Raw genomic sequence first — 14,345 nt, 5'->3', positions numbered from 1 at the left:
ATCGCCTTCTGTGTTTGTTGTGTCGTGACCTCATGATCGTAATATTGGTATTGGTACAATTTGGCTTCCTGCAGTCGTAGCATCAAGCCGCCGCCTATCTCTTCGTTGTTTTGTGCTCAAGTGCTAGCATCTATGCATAATGCCCATACATCATTCCCGTAGCTGGAACCGCCACGCCCTGGGCATGTTCCCAGCCGTTGTGATGGCCATACCGGGACTCGCCCTGGTAGACTTGAGGCTGATGATACCCGGCGTGGTGATGGACACTGGCAAAGCTCATGGCGTGATCCTCAGGGCTGGGATAGTAACTCGCGCTACTGCTCGTGGGGTTCGCCGCCATGAGCGGAGGGCTGCCGAAACTGGCCTCGGGAGTGATGGGCTCGTTCATCACCGAAATTGGCTCCGACGCCTCCCTTTGAGCTTGGCCTTGTTGTTGCTGTTGCTGTTGCTGTTGCTGTTGCTGTTGCTGTTGCTGTTGCTGTTGCTGTTGCTGTTGCTGTTGCTGTTGCTGTTGCTGTTGCTCGAGCGAAGAGGCAAGGATGGCAGGGTCGGTGTAGGACTCGTAAAAGTCAGCGGCGCAGGAAGGGGCAGAGGTAGCAGACATGGACATTATTTCTGGCAAACTATGCGTCACCGCCGGCCTTGCAGAGACGGGAGACATATACGGGTTGTAGTGTTGCTCAGGCGCAGAGGTAACCATGCTGACTCCGAAGGGATGTTGTTGAGGGATGTGATGGCTGGAGGTATAGTAGTGCATTTGCAATTCCGTAGGAGCCGTTCCGTTGCTACGGAGTGTAGCGCGGTTGTTCGACTTGGAGATCTTGTTACGGTTGGCAAGGGAGGGGGAAGAGCGATATAGAGTGGACATGCCGTTGCTGTACAAATCGTACTTGCCGTCCTTCATGTGGCGGCGGGAGGCGTTGCAGGCCGAGGCTGCCGCAGCCCGTCGCGAAGCGTGGTTGCCCTTACGGTAGCGTGTGGTAGACTGGACGCCGCCTTTGATTGCCCAAGGCTCGAGATACCATTCCGTGGACTTCTTGTTATCACTGTTGTTGGAATCTGTGGAGGCATTATTGTCTTCATCGTTCATGTTGGTGTTGGTGCTGCCTTCGGGCTTGCGCTCTCGTTTGGTGAACGCCTAATGAGTGTTAGCTGATGTAATAGTGAATGTGGGATTAGAGGGAAGGGACACCCACATGGTTCATGGACAAATTGTGACGGATACTGTTCTGCCACCCTTTTGTATCACTCTTGCCCTTTTCGGTGTTCTCGCGGAACCATTGGTAGATATCCTGCAGTGTCATGGCCTTGTTGGGGGTGCTCATGAACGCTTTGTAGATAAGCTGCGCATAGGGCAGCTCGGCTTTGTTGTTGCCGGGGAGAATAGAGGCAGTAGTCGGGGTGCTATCAAGGCTAGCCGAGGGAGAAACTGGGCTGGAGACGCTACTGCAGGTGCTTACGCCATTCATGTTGCTGTCACCAAGGAGATTGTACGCAGGATATGGGTTGCTGACAAGAAAGTTATCGCCGGCCTCGGAGGCGGGGGCGGTGCTCAACATGGAGGTGTCTGAGTCGCAGTCGAGCTTGAAGTTATTGGGAATGGAACTGCAGGGAGAAGGGGGGTATTCCGATTCTTGAGAAAGTGAGGAGATGCTGTTATGGGTGGGATAATGGTGACTGGGAAAGAAGGAACCGGTGGGAGGATATGAAGTTGTTTTCGAGGCGTTGTGGTTCTCTCTCGATAAGGTCTTGGATGGAAATTGTGGTGGGGGGGTGTTCGTCTGCCTGCCAGCGACCCCGGCGTATGACTGCTCCGCCGGGTAGGAACCCCAAGAAGAGCCAGAACCTGAGGCAGAGACCGGACGAAAGTGATGGTCTGGTGAACTCCAGCTGCGGGGCGATGACTGGCTAGACAGACACTGTTGTGTAAGTCCTCCGTACCCATTTGTAGGTGCTGTTGAGGAGCCTGCGGTGCTGTGGAAGGCATAGTGCTCGAACTCGTCACTCCCGGTTTGCGCCCGGACCGAAGGGTTCCATAGTGATACGCCAACCTGAGTCTTTCCTTCCGTCATGCCTCCCACACATGCAACCGGGCTGCTGGTCTGGCTTCTGGTGACCTGTAGTGATAACATGTATGAGTTTGAGGAGTCCATTGTGTCTGACGTTGTTGGGTGTTCGTTTTCGGTAGTTGATTCCGTGTCCATTACTGAAGTGTCGTTGCTAAGTGAGCCAGGGAAGAAAGAAGAGAAGAATGGCTTTGATCAATGTTGGTGATCCAAGACAACGAAGGTTGTTGGCCTAGGTATGTATGCTTTTCTTCAAGTGTGGGGAGAAACAGATTTGATATTGAAGGTGTGAGGTCCAGATGTCTCAGTTATCAGGCAAAACGGCTGTTGACTGGCAGTTGAAGTATGTAGGTGTATGTCTGTATCTGCCAGGACCAGGGACCAGGGGAAAGAAGATCGATACAAGGACATGGAGCTATGCAGATACTGGACGTATAGCAACATCTGGCTATGTTGTTGAAGCTCCATCCATGTCAGTAGCAGTAAGGGGTGGGTATCTCAAGCCAAGCAGAACAGGGGGGGCCAAAGTGTGTACTGAGTGCGGTGGTGTACATCCCAAGGGAGGACACTGCCCTGCCTTGCCTTCAGTGAGTGAGGGTTCTGCCAACACAGTTTGTTCACTTTTGTTTGGTGGACCAGACATCTACCTCCACACCCGGCGGGAGCGGGCGCAAGGAGAGAGTACCGGGTGGGTTTGCGATACCTTCCATTCATGGCTGGTATGAGGGTGCGGCCGTTGTGCCATGGCCTGGCTTCCAGTTCATTGCTGTGTGTGTACATGGTGTGGCCATGCGCACTCTACACGGCATGTTTTCTACCGTGGAAGAGGTAGAACAAACGAAATCATAGAGTTGAAGATCAACACGCTATAGGCAGTAGCTCTGCGTGGCTTGCTTCTGGGGACGAAGGTGAATGTAAAGAAGGTAAGGTACTCAGGGACGTTGACCAATCGGCGCCGGATCGACTGTGTTATGGACACCCCTCCCTCAGTCTCCTAGGTGAGGTACCTGTGAGAAGGAAATGAGAAGGGTTCGGTGCTCGTCACAACCCCAGACAGCAGGCCACAGCAGCATCCATGCCCATGATTTTCATCTTCTGCGAGTGTACCAGTGCGTGCAATAATTCTCACATACTGCCTACATCGCAGAGCCGGCAGCAAAGACAGGGAAGACGGCACGATGGAAGAAAAAGAAAAGTGACAGAATTGACGACCGGGGTTTTAAACCCCTGCTCAATATGCCTGGTGCTTTCAAGCCAAGACCTGATACCTGGCTCTACAGTGTCAAGCCCACCGTAACTTGACGTTGAAGAAAGGCGGCGCCAGAACTGCAGTGGAGGGAAACTTGGCGGTCAGCGACTAAGAAGCATGCTTGCCCGTGATGCAGTTTGAAGTGTGGCTTGTTCGAAGGGGCAGTAGGGGAAGTAGGAAAGGGGGGGTCCGAAGATTTGGTCTGTTCATGTCGTCCAGTCCATGTCGTTGTTGTTCAAGTTGTTGTTTACAACAATCCTCAAGCGAAAGACAATTGACGACACAATCCACACAATCAACAGTTTTGGTTTGGGGTAGTAAAAATGGCCAGACCTTGAGAGGACAAAATAAGTTCAGCTCTAACAATCTCATAGTCGGGCATTGTGACTCCCTCTCACTGGGCCTTGGCTGGCCAGCGCTCAGGGTTACCGGCAGAAGCGAAGAAGAGCTATTGTCTGGAACTCTGGGAGCCGTGGAAGCGGTCAATGACGGCAGCATGAGCTAGGACAGCGACAGCAGTGGGAGTAGACTTGGGCGTATCAGAGTGAGGCTCTCTCTGCGGCAATGGGAAGCTTCCAGCCAGTCAGCCAGCGGCACGCCGGTCTCGTCAGCGAGTCCTAGGTCCATTGCAGACCAGACACAAGAGAGAAGATGCCACAAGGACGGACAGAATTGGCTGGCCGTAGCCAGATCCTAACGGAAAGGTGCAGCCACTCGTGGTGGTGCTAAGAGGTGGTCTTTTTTGAAACGGCCCAATCAGTGCTTCCCACCATTGTCACTCTGTGCTGGCATGGGGCCTTTAGTGGGCAGACGGGCCATGGAAGAAACGGCGGAGTTTTCAACACAAGAGATGGCCGTTCAAAGAGGTCAAGAGGTCAATGTTTCCCAAGGGCAGAGGCGCCAGAACAACTGAACAACAGGTCGACTGCGTACTGATTGACGTGCGCACTCAGCCCGGTCTCTCATCATCTCTCTCCACACGGCTTCGGGCTTGCACGGCTTGCACGGTGCCATGACCTCTTAAATAGTAATCTCTTGTGACATGCAGAACATAGACTTTGTTTCATTCTAGAAGGATGTGTCGAACAAATGATGAGCGTGAATCGAAAATCGGGCTTGGCTTCATTTACCGGCCGACCCCGAGGCAGCCGAGGCAGCCAACTTCCACGTCTCTGACGGTGACCGACGCCTCGCAGACCAGGCCACCCCTTATCTCCATGCCACGGAGGAAGATCGAAAGAAAAGCCACCCCGGTTATTTCTGCCAGCCTCAAGAAAGCCTCAGACTGTAGCTATCCTGTGGAACGTGTCTTGATAGTGCAGTGTGCCCTGCGTCATCTCCAGGCGTCCAGACAACGAAACACTCCTCCCACCCTTCACCATCTGACAAAACTGACAGACTGGCAGGCTGACTGCAAGATGAACGGCTGATAGATTGACATGACATCCGGACTGCTCTGTACTTCTCCGTCTCCAGGGTTGGGCTGACACCTGGTCCTGTCTCGCCGGTGCCCAGACACCTAGGCAGAGAGACAGACAGACGGGAGACGGATATCTCGTTCTTTCCTCGCAAAATCCGATGGTCCGAAGAAACATGAATCATCCAATCGCACACCATCGCACCAGGGATTTAGTAAGCTCCAAAAGTTCGGGTTGTCGCATACGGAGAGGAGCCGGTCCAGTCCCGTCTCCATCCATGATCCCTCCACTTCAGGAGTGCCCGCTGACGTGCCGCTCGACTGTCGCGAGACAAGACAATGACATCCACCCAGAAGACCAGAATGCTGCCGGCATCCAGCCCCAATGCCCCGGTCTACCCGGGGAACGGCATCATTCCCACCCTTCTAGACGAAGCCTTGAAATCGTCTCATCTGTGCCCCGTGTTCGTTCCCGTCGTCCCCGGTCGGCGGTGTAGCAGCCCTTCCACAACACACCGCACTTGGAAGCTCTCTCGTGTGTTCTTTCATAATCAGACAATGCGCCCAGTTCATCCAAAGACCGGGAACAGGGATCGAGCCCAGACGGGCCGCAGCAGCTTCCGCGGTCCCATATCGACCTATAGAACACGACACCGAAGTTACCAGACCAAAAGACCAGCCGAAGGCTTCGCCGCAGGCCGGACCAGCATTCCAGAAGGCGGTGGTCATATGGCACTGGGCTTCTTTTACTTTCTGTAGTAAATCTGCACAGACACTGTTAGCCTTGGCCGGTACAACCAAAAGGGAGACCAGATCACCAACCTTTTTGAACTGAAAGTGTAGTTGAAGGATGCCCTACACACAAGTAATGGGTTAGCACAAGAACGGTAAGGCCAGAAACGCACGGGTAATCGGCGGATGCTGGATGGCGTAGAAATGTATAGCGTTGGCCTGTTATAGGGGCCGTGGTAATAGGCCAACGTAGCCATCGGGACCAACGCTGTCACCAACAGCCCACCGGCCCAAACAGCAATGTCGCCCACCACAACCCACAACCTAGGATGACTCACCTTGTCAAAACTACTCTTGAACCCCCTCTCCTTCTTGGCGCTATAATCCCACTCCCTGTCCACAATCCTAAACGCAATATCCTCGTACGGCGGTCCGGCCACGAACCTAATCAAGCAGGTATCCTCCTTGCCCGCGGGCGCAAAGCTCTCTCCTCTGCGTCTCCCGCCCTCCCTGATGATCTTGAATGTGGGCGCCTTGGTCTTGTCAATCAGGTCGGGATAGAATATGTTGAACTTGTACCCCTGCACAACCTTGGGCGGCGGGTTGTCGTGGTCGTAGTGCGTTTGGTTGTACTTGTTCCATTCGTAGCCCATCAGAACGCGGTTGAAGTAGCGCGGCTTGCGGGGACGGTACTTGTCGGCCCACACGGGCTTGGGGTTGGAGGTCAGGGATTCTTCGGCCGTGAAGATCTCTTCGCCTTCGAGGAAGCCGCGGGCGACTTCCCGGTCGTAGAGGGCCTTGGTGGCTTGGGAGAAGTCTTCATTGCCGGTGGAGGCGAAGCGAGCGGTACCTGGGGGCGGGGCGGTGCTGCTGCTGCTGTTGCTGGAGGATGCAGCGAGTGGTGTTGATGTCGAGGCGGTAGGGCGGCTCAAGGCTTTGGAAGGGCCCGAGGTCAAAGCGAGGGCGGCATCAGGGAGGGCGTCGGCTTGTTCCAAGGCTTTCGCCCTCTCGGGGTCCTTGGCTTTGAGGACCTCGACGCGGGCGGCCTTGATCTCCAAACACACGTGCTTCAGCTTTGCCTTTGCCTTGTATACCAGCAGACTCTTGAGTAAGGATTCCCAATAGTCGGTATCGATGGGCTCGTTGGACTGTAGCTTCGCCCTGATCTGCTTCTCCAACGCCTCCAACTGCTCCAACGTCTTGGGTGCCAGAATCCTGTCAACATCCGCAGCCACTGTGTTGACGGCACGTCCCTCTGCTCCTTGTGGTTTGAGTTTGTTTCGCTTTTCGTCACACAGAATGGACAGGGCTGACCAGTACTCCTTGTTGCGGCGGTTTGTCTCGAGGGTATTGTATGACTTGATATCCTCCTCCAACTCCTTCAGCTGGGACTCGTTCAGGTTCTGGAGGACTCTCTCGGGAGAGGGCACGGGGATGTCGACGTCGTCATCGTGGTCGTCAAAGACATCGCGGTCGGTGTCGATGAAGCGGAGGTTGAAGGCAAGGTAGTCGATGGGCTTTGCGCGCCGTTCTCTGACGCGGATGTCGGCCTTCTTCTTTGCTTGCTTGAGCACGAACTTGTCCTCGTCGGCGACGAATTGCTCCGACTGCTCGTCCTGGGTAAGGTATTTGCCGGGGCCAGAGCTGCCGACCGGGGTACTGTTTGAACCTGTGATGGGTTTCGAGGAGGGCTTGTATTGGGGTTTCGAGATGCGGTTGTTGTTGTCGAGTCTGGGGGCAGTGATGTCTCGTTTGTTGTCTCGGTCTCGACCTTTGCCCAAGCCGGCGATCATGGCCTGTCGGTCGGGGTTCATGGTGGCGCCCGATGAAAGTGATGAGCTCGTTCTGTGTTCACGCGGAGTCTGAACCGGTACTGGTAGAAGTCGCGTAAAGTCAATGGTTAGGTAATGTTGGTGAGATTGAGGTAGTATAGTTGATGTGTGCCGTCGGTGTAGGTAAACAGTGGGCGGCAATGTTCTGGTGATGATGAAATGGAAGGGAACAGAAGGCTGGAAGTCCCGTCGAGTGGAAGCTTCAGTTGTTCAGTGGACTGACGCGCTGACAACAGACGAGATGCGCTAACGGCAGGCAGCTCCGATGGATGGAAGATCTTGGCGGTCAAGGCTGGCAGAATAGCCGCAAGTAGGGGACAGCCGGCAGGCATTGTGGCATCATTCCACTTGCCTGGGAATAGCTTCCCTCCATCAACCCCACCAAAACATTACAAAGTACCTAAGAACATCCCACGACGACATCACATCACCACCACAACATCACCGGCGCATTCCTCACCGAGGAGACCTTGGCGAGATATCCCATTCCTTCCAATGTCACCACTCATTGACACCCTCCAACGTTCCTTGGTCGCGCCCTGAAGGACCCGCAAAGAAGATGCTCTCGACGGCATCACGGCCTCGCGAGACACACGACGACATTACATAGTAACAACAACAATCTGAACCACGACAACACGGGGTCGCGGCCATGTATAACCAGGGTAATATCATGCGCAAGCTACTGGGCAAGACTAATAACAACCCCGACTCTTCTTCGGCCAACAATTCGCACGAGAACACGCCGTCGTCCTCGGTTGCCAATGGCACTTCTCACGGCTCTAACATTACCAGCAACCCCAGCGGCGGCCTGGCGGCCATCTCCAACTATCGTCAACGTCCCACTGCCGCCCAGAATGCCTCATACCAGGCTGGCCAACCCCTCGAGTGCATAGACAGGTCCCCGGATGGCCGATCAGCTGTTCTTGCTGGCCGCCATGCGCTACGAACCGTCACATTTGACGGCCTCAGCATTCGTGAGGGGATCGATCTTCGCTCGCTTCTCCAGGGAGGAAGCCCAGATCAGTTAGCTATCAGAGATGTCAAATGGGGCCCTGCTGGCGGCAACCCGACCGTCTTCACGGCATGTGGCAGCGGCAAGATCTTCCAGTACGACCTGGTGCGCGCCAGCGAGGCCTGGGCTACCGGATCCCCGCTCGAGTCTCTCCAGATTCGCGAAGACTCTCGACAGGTCAACACACTCGACGTTAATCCTCACCGGGCCAGCTACCTGTTGTCTGGCAGCCAAGACGGCATCGTCCGCTGCTTCGATATCCGTAACCCGATCCCCTCGCGAACCGGCGCCACTTTCCGTCCCGTCCACGCCTACAAGTGCAACGCAGACGGCGTGCGCCAGGTCCGCTGGTCTCCCAAAGATGGCTTTGTCTTTGCCTGCTCAACTGATCAGGGCACCATCCTCCAATGGGATATGCGCAAGTACCATGCGCCCGTCCTGAGGATCAACGCCCACGAGAAGTCGTGTACTTCGATTGCCTGGCATCCCGACGGCGAACATCTCGTGAGTGCTGGATGGGACAGCAAGTGTCATGTTTGGCACCTGGGCAAGGTTCCCGACAAGAGACAGAAGCCGAAATGGACTATATCGACTCCGGCACCCGTGGCTTCTCTTGCCTGGAGACCAGGGCAATGGTCAGCGACGGCCCAGGCCAAGAGGGCTTCCCAGATCGCCATGTCGTATGGGGAGGGCAGTCAGAAGAAGTTTGGTATCAATGCGGTGCATATCTGGGATCTCGCCCGTCCTACGATGCCGTATAGGGAGATCCAGCTGTTTGACACTTCACCCAACGCTCTTCTTTGGCACGATCAGTATCTTCTATGGACCGTCGGCCAGGATGGTCTTTTCACACAGTGCGATGTCAACTTTGCGCCCAAGGTGCTTGACCGGCAGGCCGTCTCGACCATGTCCTTCTCGTCACAGGGAGACGTGCTAATGTTTCTAGACGAGCGTGCTCCCTCCCATCGTCCACGGCCACATATGCTACATGCCGACAGCAGCCACAGCATTAGTGCGCCCTCCTATAGCTCGAGTCCTGCCACTCCCAGGTTTGGTGTCAGCCGCAGCGATTCGGAAGATGATGTTATCGGAAGTTTCCTGGGCCCCAAGCGGCAGCGGAAGCGGCGTCCAAGCACGAGGTCAGCCAACCTGAGCACGACACCCCCGACGGGTTCGGAAGAGGTCTTGTCGTTGGAACAGACCATCAAGGTCACCGGCACCTACAAGCCCCAACAAGCTATGGCCATTGGACATTTGCCTGCTGCTGCAACAGTAGATGTGTACGAATACCTTACCATCAACTACTTGGAGGTCTTGTACCAGGAGCTGCCACACGTCGAAGGAGGCAGGCCACTGCCCGACCGAGTCAGGACTATCCTCGATCACTATGCCAAAGCAGCCGATAGCGTCAATCAGTACCGGCTTGCCCAGTCATGGCGCATTCTCGCTTACTGGGTGGACCTGATTTTACGAAGACGAGGGCAGTACCACTTGGAACGTCGACTTGATCACTTCGAGAAGAGGAAGACGGAGGCCCAGCTACGCGCGCTGGGTCCTCCTTTTCAGATGTCAGTCCAGACCGATGGGGCAGATACACCGCGAAAGGCAAATCCCAGGTCGTTGCTGTCAGAAGAGCTAGAGAGCACCTCGAACCAACCGACGCCCCTTGCCCGGCCTGTTACCGAGTCCGAGAAGCTGGCGCCAGTTCTGGAGCCTGGCAGTTTTGCACTCGGCCCTGCGCTCCAACCTCGCGGTCCACAGAAACGTAGCCGTCTCGACTCTGTCCCCTTGTCCGTCGTCTCCTTCAATAGCGAACAGACCCAAGCCAGCACAGAAGGATACGATTTCTACGACACCGAAGCAATCCTCGGCAATGCCATCGACGTACCTCGCAAACGTCACGAAGACCCGAGAAAATCCGTTTTGCGCCATGATTCCGATGACAGCTTCGGGCATGGCCTCTCCGTTTCTGCCGGTAGTCGCCGCGGCTGCGGAACAACAGGAACCGCCATTGCCAGCTCTGTCGAGTCCAGCGGCGGCCTGCCCATCCGTGGCTCTGCCCTTGCCGAGATCCGCTACCCCCGGGGTAGCGACGGTTCCGAACAAGCGTCCGATCTCCAAATGGGCAGCTTCGGTCGTCCCCGCTTCGTCGTGCCCCCGCAGCTCAATCGTACCGAGACTGAAATGACGGGAATGACGGCCTATACTGACGAGCACCATGCCATTACGCAATCCACTACCGACGACAGTTTTCCCTCCCAAAACGAAAATGACACTTTGCATGCCGCACCACCCGTCGTCATTACCGACGAACCCCCTACTTTTCCCGAAGAACCGGAACCAGAACCCACCCACATAATCGAAACCGATTACCTACCCTGGCCTTCCGATCCTGCGTATCCTTACCCTCTTCACAACCACACTTCCTCCTTCTCCAGTACTACACCCCCGCTGAACCCTTACTCTCTGATATCCCGTACTCTGGCCTTCGAAGCCAAGTCCTCCGCCTTGAACGCTTCGGCCATTGTCCTCCTCCTCAAGCCTTTGGTATCCGACGAAGTCATCGACAGTTACCAAGCAGCAGCCATCCTTCGGCAGCATCACTCCCGCCTCATGAACCTCAAACTCTTTGTCGAGGCGGCTCTTCTCAGGAAATTATGCATGCAAGGTTGGCCCGCCGCGGCCGCCGAGTCCATGCCCGGTGATCAGGAGAAGAATGCGCTGAAAGACTGGGGAATTAATTACCCAGCCATCTTGACCCCGGCGCAAAACGGCGTGTCAGTCGGATTCTTTTGCAGCTCGTGTCACAAAGCGAGGGAGTTGGATCGCAGCGAGGCGTCGACGGATTCAGTATGGACGTGTAAGCGGTGTAAAGCTGCTGCAGCCCCATGCGCGCTTTGCGGTCATCGCGACTCGTCTCCCTTTATCCCTTCTTCCTCAGAATCAACCATCTCCTCCCTCCAGCCTGATCGGGAAGGGGAAGATGACTACCAGCCCATCGCAACCTGGTGGCTCTGCCCCGGCTGTGGGCACGGGGGCCACTCCTCCTGTATGCAGGCTTGGCATGCAGCTTTTGAAGCTGAGCGGGACTCAGCCATGTACGTTGATGGACCAGTTGATAACGACGACCCAGCTGCCGAACTGGCCTCAAGCGGCGGTTTCTGTCCGCTAGATGGGTGTGGGCATGTCTGCCTGCCTGGCCCGATGAAACTGCCTTGGGGGACGATGCGAGGTACCGGAACCGATACGGGACATGGCCACGGTATGGCCTCCAGAATGGGCGAGATGATGACCGAAGTTCCGAGCCGGGCGGGGACAGCGCGTGAGAGAGAGCGAGAGGCTTCCGCTCCTAGCAGTTACAGCCGTTCGGCAGGGAACAAGACACCGGTGTTCTCGGGCGGTGGTATCAAGACACCCGTGTTCTCAGGCGGTAACAAGACACCCGTGTGCTCCGGCCTTTCCAGCCTCACCGGCCAGGGCGACAGCTCCCTCCTTGGCTCGGCCGCCGATCGAGGATACGTCGACCTCGGACCTCCAGCTCTTTCTGCTCTCGCTTCTGCTGGAACAACCAGCGAGTCAGGTGGCAGATTACTTGGCAGCAGCGGCGACGACGCCCCTCCTGTGGCACAAAGCAGAGCGGTAGAAAGCGTCAGGGAGACGGGCTTGGCATTTGGGATCGGACCGGGAGGTGGGATACAGGCTCATCACTCGCATTCGCAGACTTCACATGGCTCGGGGTCGGGATCTCAGAGTCATAATGTGACGGGGATACTGAGCTCAAGTCCGGGGAGGATCGGGGCCTGGATGAGTGGTGGTCTTACTGGACATGGTGGAGAGGGAAGTAAAGCAGATGGAGGGGGCCGAGGTGAGAGAGACAAAGAAAGGAGGAAGAGCGTCAAGTTCGTAACGGCGGTGGATGGGGTCGGTGGTGGTGGTGGTGGTGGTGGTGGTGCGGGCGGTTCACTGTCACGGCAATGATGGGGCGTCCCATTCAGTTTTATCTCCTTTGATCCCCAATTACAAGTTTCTGCTGCGAGCGAGGTCATCATGGACCAGGCACAACAGACAAGAGATCGGGCAGTTTGTGTTTTTTTTTTTTTTTTTTTTTCACATCCTTTTGTACTGGTGCGCTCTGGCTTCGAGTGCCTTGTAGACTGAAACTTGGCTCACGTGTTTTGCGAGCCTGCAGTGCAGTGACCAGGCCCATCGCTCCTTCCAGTTGCGCCTTCCATTTGTGTGTATCTGAACGAGACCGGACCCGGACGCGTCATGGACTCGTCCGATGGCAGGAGCGGTGCCCTTAAATTTTCTGGAACCCCGCCTCGCTTGTCGTGTCTTCTCTCATTCACCATCCCCTTCCCGACATCTGAAACAGGAGCGTCCAGCACGATCTACCGTATCGATCCGTTCTGCCCAATTCATTGAGAGCGGCAACCACCAGCACGGCTCCAACCAAGATGGCAATCCTCACCGGCTACCCGGAGCTTGAGATTACCGTCGAGGTTGATGGCCAGCGCGCGCAAGAGTACGATGCCCCCGCAGATGAGGTTGAAGCGCGCGCCAAGGAGATTGACTTTCACTCAATTACTCATGTGCCTATTCAAGAATCAGGATCTCCCTTCACCATCAAATACATTGAATCCATGCCCGGAAAACCTTTTGTATTCAAATTGGATTCTACCAAATTCTCTATTCCAAGTCACGATGGCCAGAAACACAAGGCCGAATACCAATGTTTTCTGGACGGGATTCCTACTGGCTACTACTCGCTTCCCGGCGGCACTAAGACAACGAGAGATTCTTCCCTCTCTGGCAACAATGAGTCGGGCTGGAAACTCCACAGGTTCCAATTTTCCACGCTCGAGCTAGGTAATATCAACAACTTCAATTCCTCTCTGCGCGAGATCGCATTACATGAAGTTACTGTCAGTCTTTACCGAACTGACTCTCATTTGTTACAGTGGAAGGAGCAGCTGAGACACAAGGAGATCGGACAAAGCAATTTGGCACACTTTCAGTCAAGTTATGGCATGCTATTGACTCAGGTCGAACATCAGTACTGAAACCTCTTGATGACCCCGTTTCTGTTCAGTCTGTCTCCGAGACGGCATTAAAGGGGAAATCAGTGGATAGCAAGGTCCAGTGAGTACCTGTTTCTACCACATATCCGAATTCACTGGAGGACTCAGCTAACATTCACCGATCCAGTTTCAACTCTGAACTCATTTCTGGTCCAAAGAAAGTCCACAGGTTCGAGCATGTTGATCCAGATCAACGACCATTTGCGATCTTCGAGTTCCGATACCGAACAATGGGTAGGTCAGGCTTACAATGTTGTCTATTCATGTTACGTCCCGTAGGTCGGTCCTTTGCTTATCCCCCTATCATAGAGGGCCTTATGTCCGAGGGCATCGTTCCGCGCCCTGTCAAGAATGAGGACGATCAACTCATTGATCTCGAAGAAGCGCACCAGGTGAGCCGCTCCAACTCTAGTACCTCTAGCCAAGCTTGCCGGTGTGAACAGACTACCTACTGACCGCTTCAGATCTCCCAGGAGCCCCTTACTGATATCAAACCGGACCCGAAGAATACACGCGGTATCAAACCGGACCCGGAGATAAAACGCGGTATCAAAAGAGAACCCGTAGACTCAACCCATATTCCGGTCTGCTACAAGCTACGCCGCTTGGAGGACGGAAAAGTCGAGATTGACCTGACGGACGATTGATACTCACAAGTATCTTTGGTACCCGGTCGTCGTCAAGGAGTACTTGAAGACGTGAGGTAATCGCACACAGCACCGGGAATGTCTGTCTTTTGATGACGATGTGAAGCTGTCCATACAGACGAGCCTAGAAGTACCCGCAAAGCTAGAGGTAGGGAGGACTGGTGTAATAAGGCATTTGTGTTTTGATATGTGTAGGCAGAGACCCACGCAAGATATCTGTTTAATACCCGTATCATGCGCAAATTCTCTAACAACATCCATTATCTCGCCTTCCATTACATTACAACTGCCGTTTAGATTCCAGGT

The 14,345-nt window shown here is 54.9% G+C and overlaps 5 protein-coding genes across 5 annotated transcripts; 3 read left to right on the top strand and 2 right to left on the bottom strand.

Annotated features, from left to right (window-relative positions):
* NEUTE1DRAFT_127029 (uncharacterized protein) lies at positions 1-2,153 on the bottom strand (the record flags this gene model as incomplete). Its single annotated transcript, XM_009859088.1, has 3 exons — positions 1-1,138; positions 1,197-1,653; positions 1,942-2,153. The coding sequence occupies 3 exons, from the start codon at positions 2,151-2,153 to the stop codon at positions 131-133; spliced, it is 1,677 nt and encodes a 558-aa protein (XP_009857390.1).
* An 895-nt stretch (positions 2,154-3,048) lies between these two features.
* NEUTE1DRAFT_119330 (uncharacterized protein) lies at positions 3,049-3,427 on the top strand (the record flags this gene model as incomplete). The annotated part of the gene is made up of 2 exons (XM_009859087.1): positions 3,049-3,261; positions 3,347-3,427. The coding sequence occupies 2 exons, from the start codon at positions 3,142-3,144 to the stop codon at positions 3,425-3,427; spliced, it is 201 nt and encodes a 66-aa protein (XP_009857389.1).
* A 2,051-nt stretch (positions 3,428-5,478) lies between these two features.
* Positions 5,479-7,490, bottom strand: NEUTE1DRAFT_127028 (uncharacterized protein; the record flags this gene model as incomplete). The annotated part of the gene is made up of 3 exons (XM_009859086.1): positions 5,479-5,496; positions 5,555-5,587; positions 5,803-7,490. 3 exons carry the CDS (start codon positions 7,276-7,278, stop codon positions 5,479-5,481), a joined length of 1,527 nt encoding a protein of 508 aa, XP_009857388.1.
* Positions 7,491-7,942: 452 nt separating this feature from the next.
* Positions 7,943-12,402, top strand: NEUTE1DRAFT_93452 (uncharacterized protein; the record flags this gene model as incomplete). Its single annotated transcript, XM_009859085.1, has 2 exons — positions 7,943-11,730; positions 11,914-12,402. 2 exons carry the CDS (start codon positions 7,949-7,951, stop codon positions 12,287-12,289), a joined length of 4,158 nt encoding a protein of 1,385 aa, XP_009857387.1.
* A 366-nt stretch (positions 12,403-12,768) lies between these two features.
* Positions 12,769-14,307, top strand: NEUTE1DRAFT_151030 (uncharacterized protein; the record flags this gene model as incomplete). Its single annotated transcript, XM_009859084.1, has 5 exons — positions 12,769-13,180; positions 13,273-13,453; positions 13,520-13,626; positions 13,702-13,784; positions 13,857-14,307. 5 exons carry the CDS (start codon positions 12,769-12,771, stop codon positions 14,037-14,039), a joined length of 966 nt encoding a protein of 321 aa, XP_009857386.1.
* Positions 14,308-14,345: the final 38 nt, after the last annotated feature.

Source organism: Neurospora tetrasperma (genome assembly GCF_000213175.1).
Source record: "Neurospora tetrasperma FGSC 2508 unplaced genomic scaffold NEUTE1scaffold_81, whole genome shotgun sequence".
Taxonomy (NCBI): Eukaryota; Fungi; Ascomycota; class Sordariomycetes; order Sordariales; family Sordariaceae; genus Neurospora; species Neurospora tetrasperma.
Note: the sequence above shows the minus strand (reverse complement) of the source record. Positions and strands in the feature narration are given on the sequence as shown.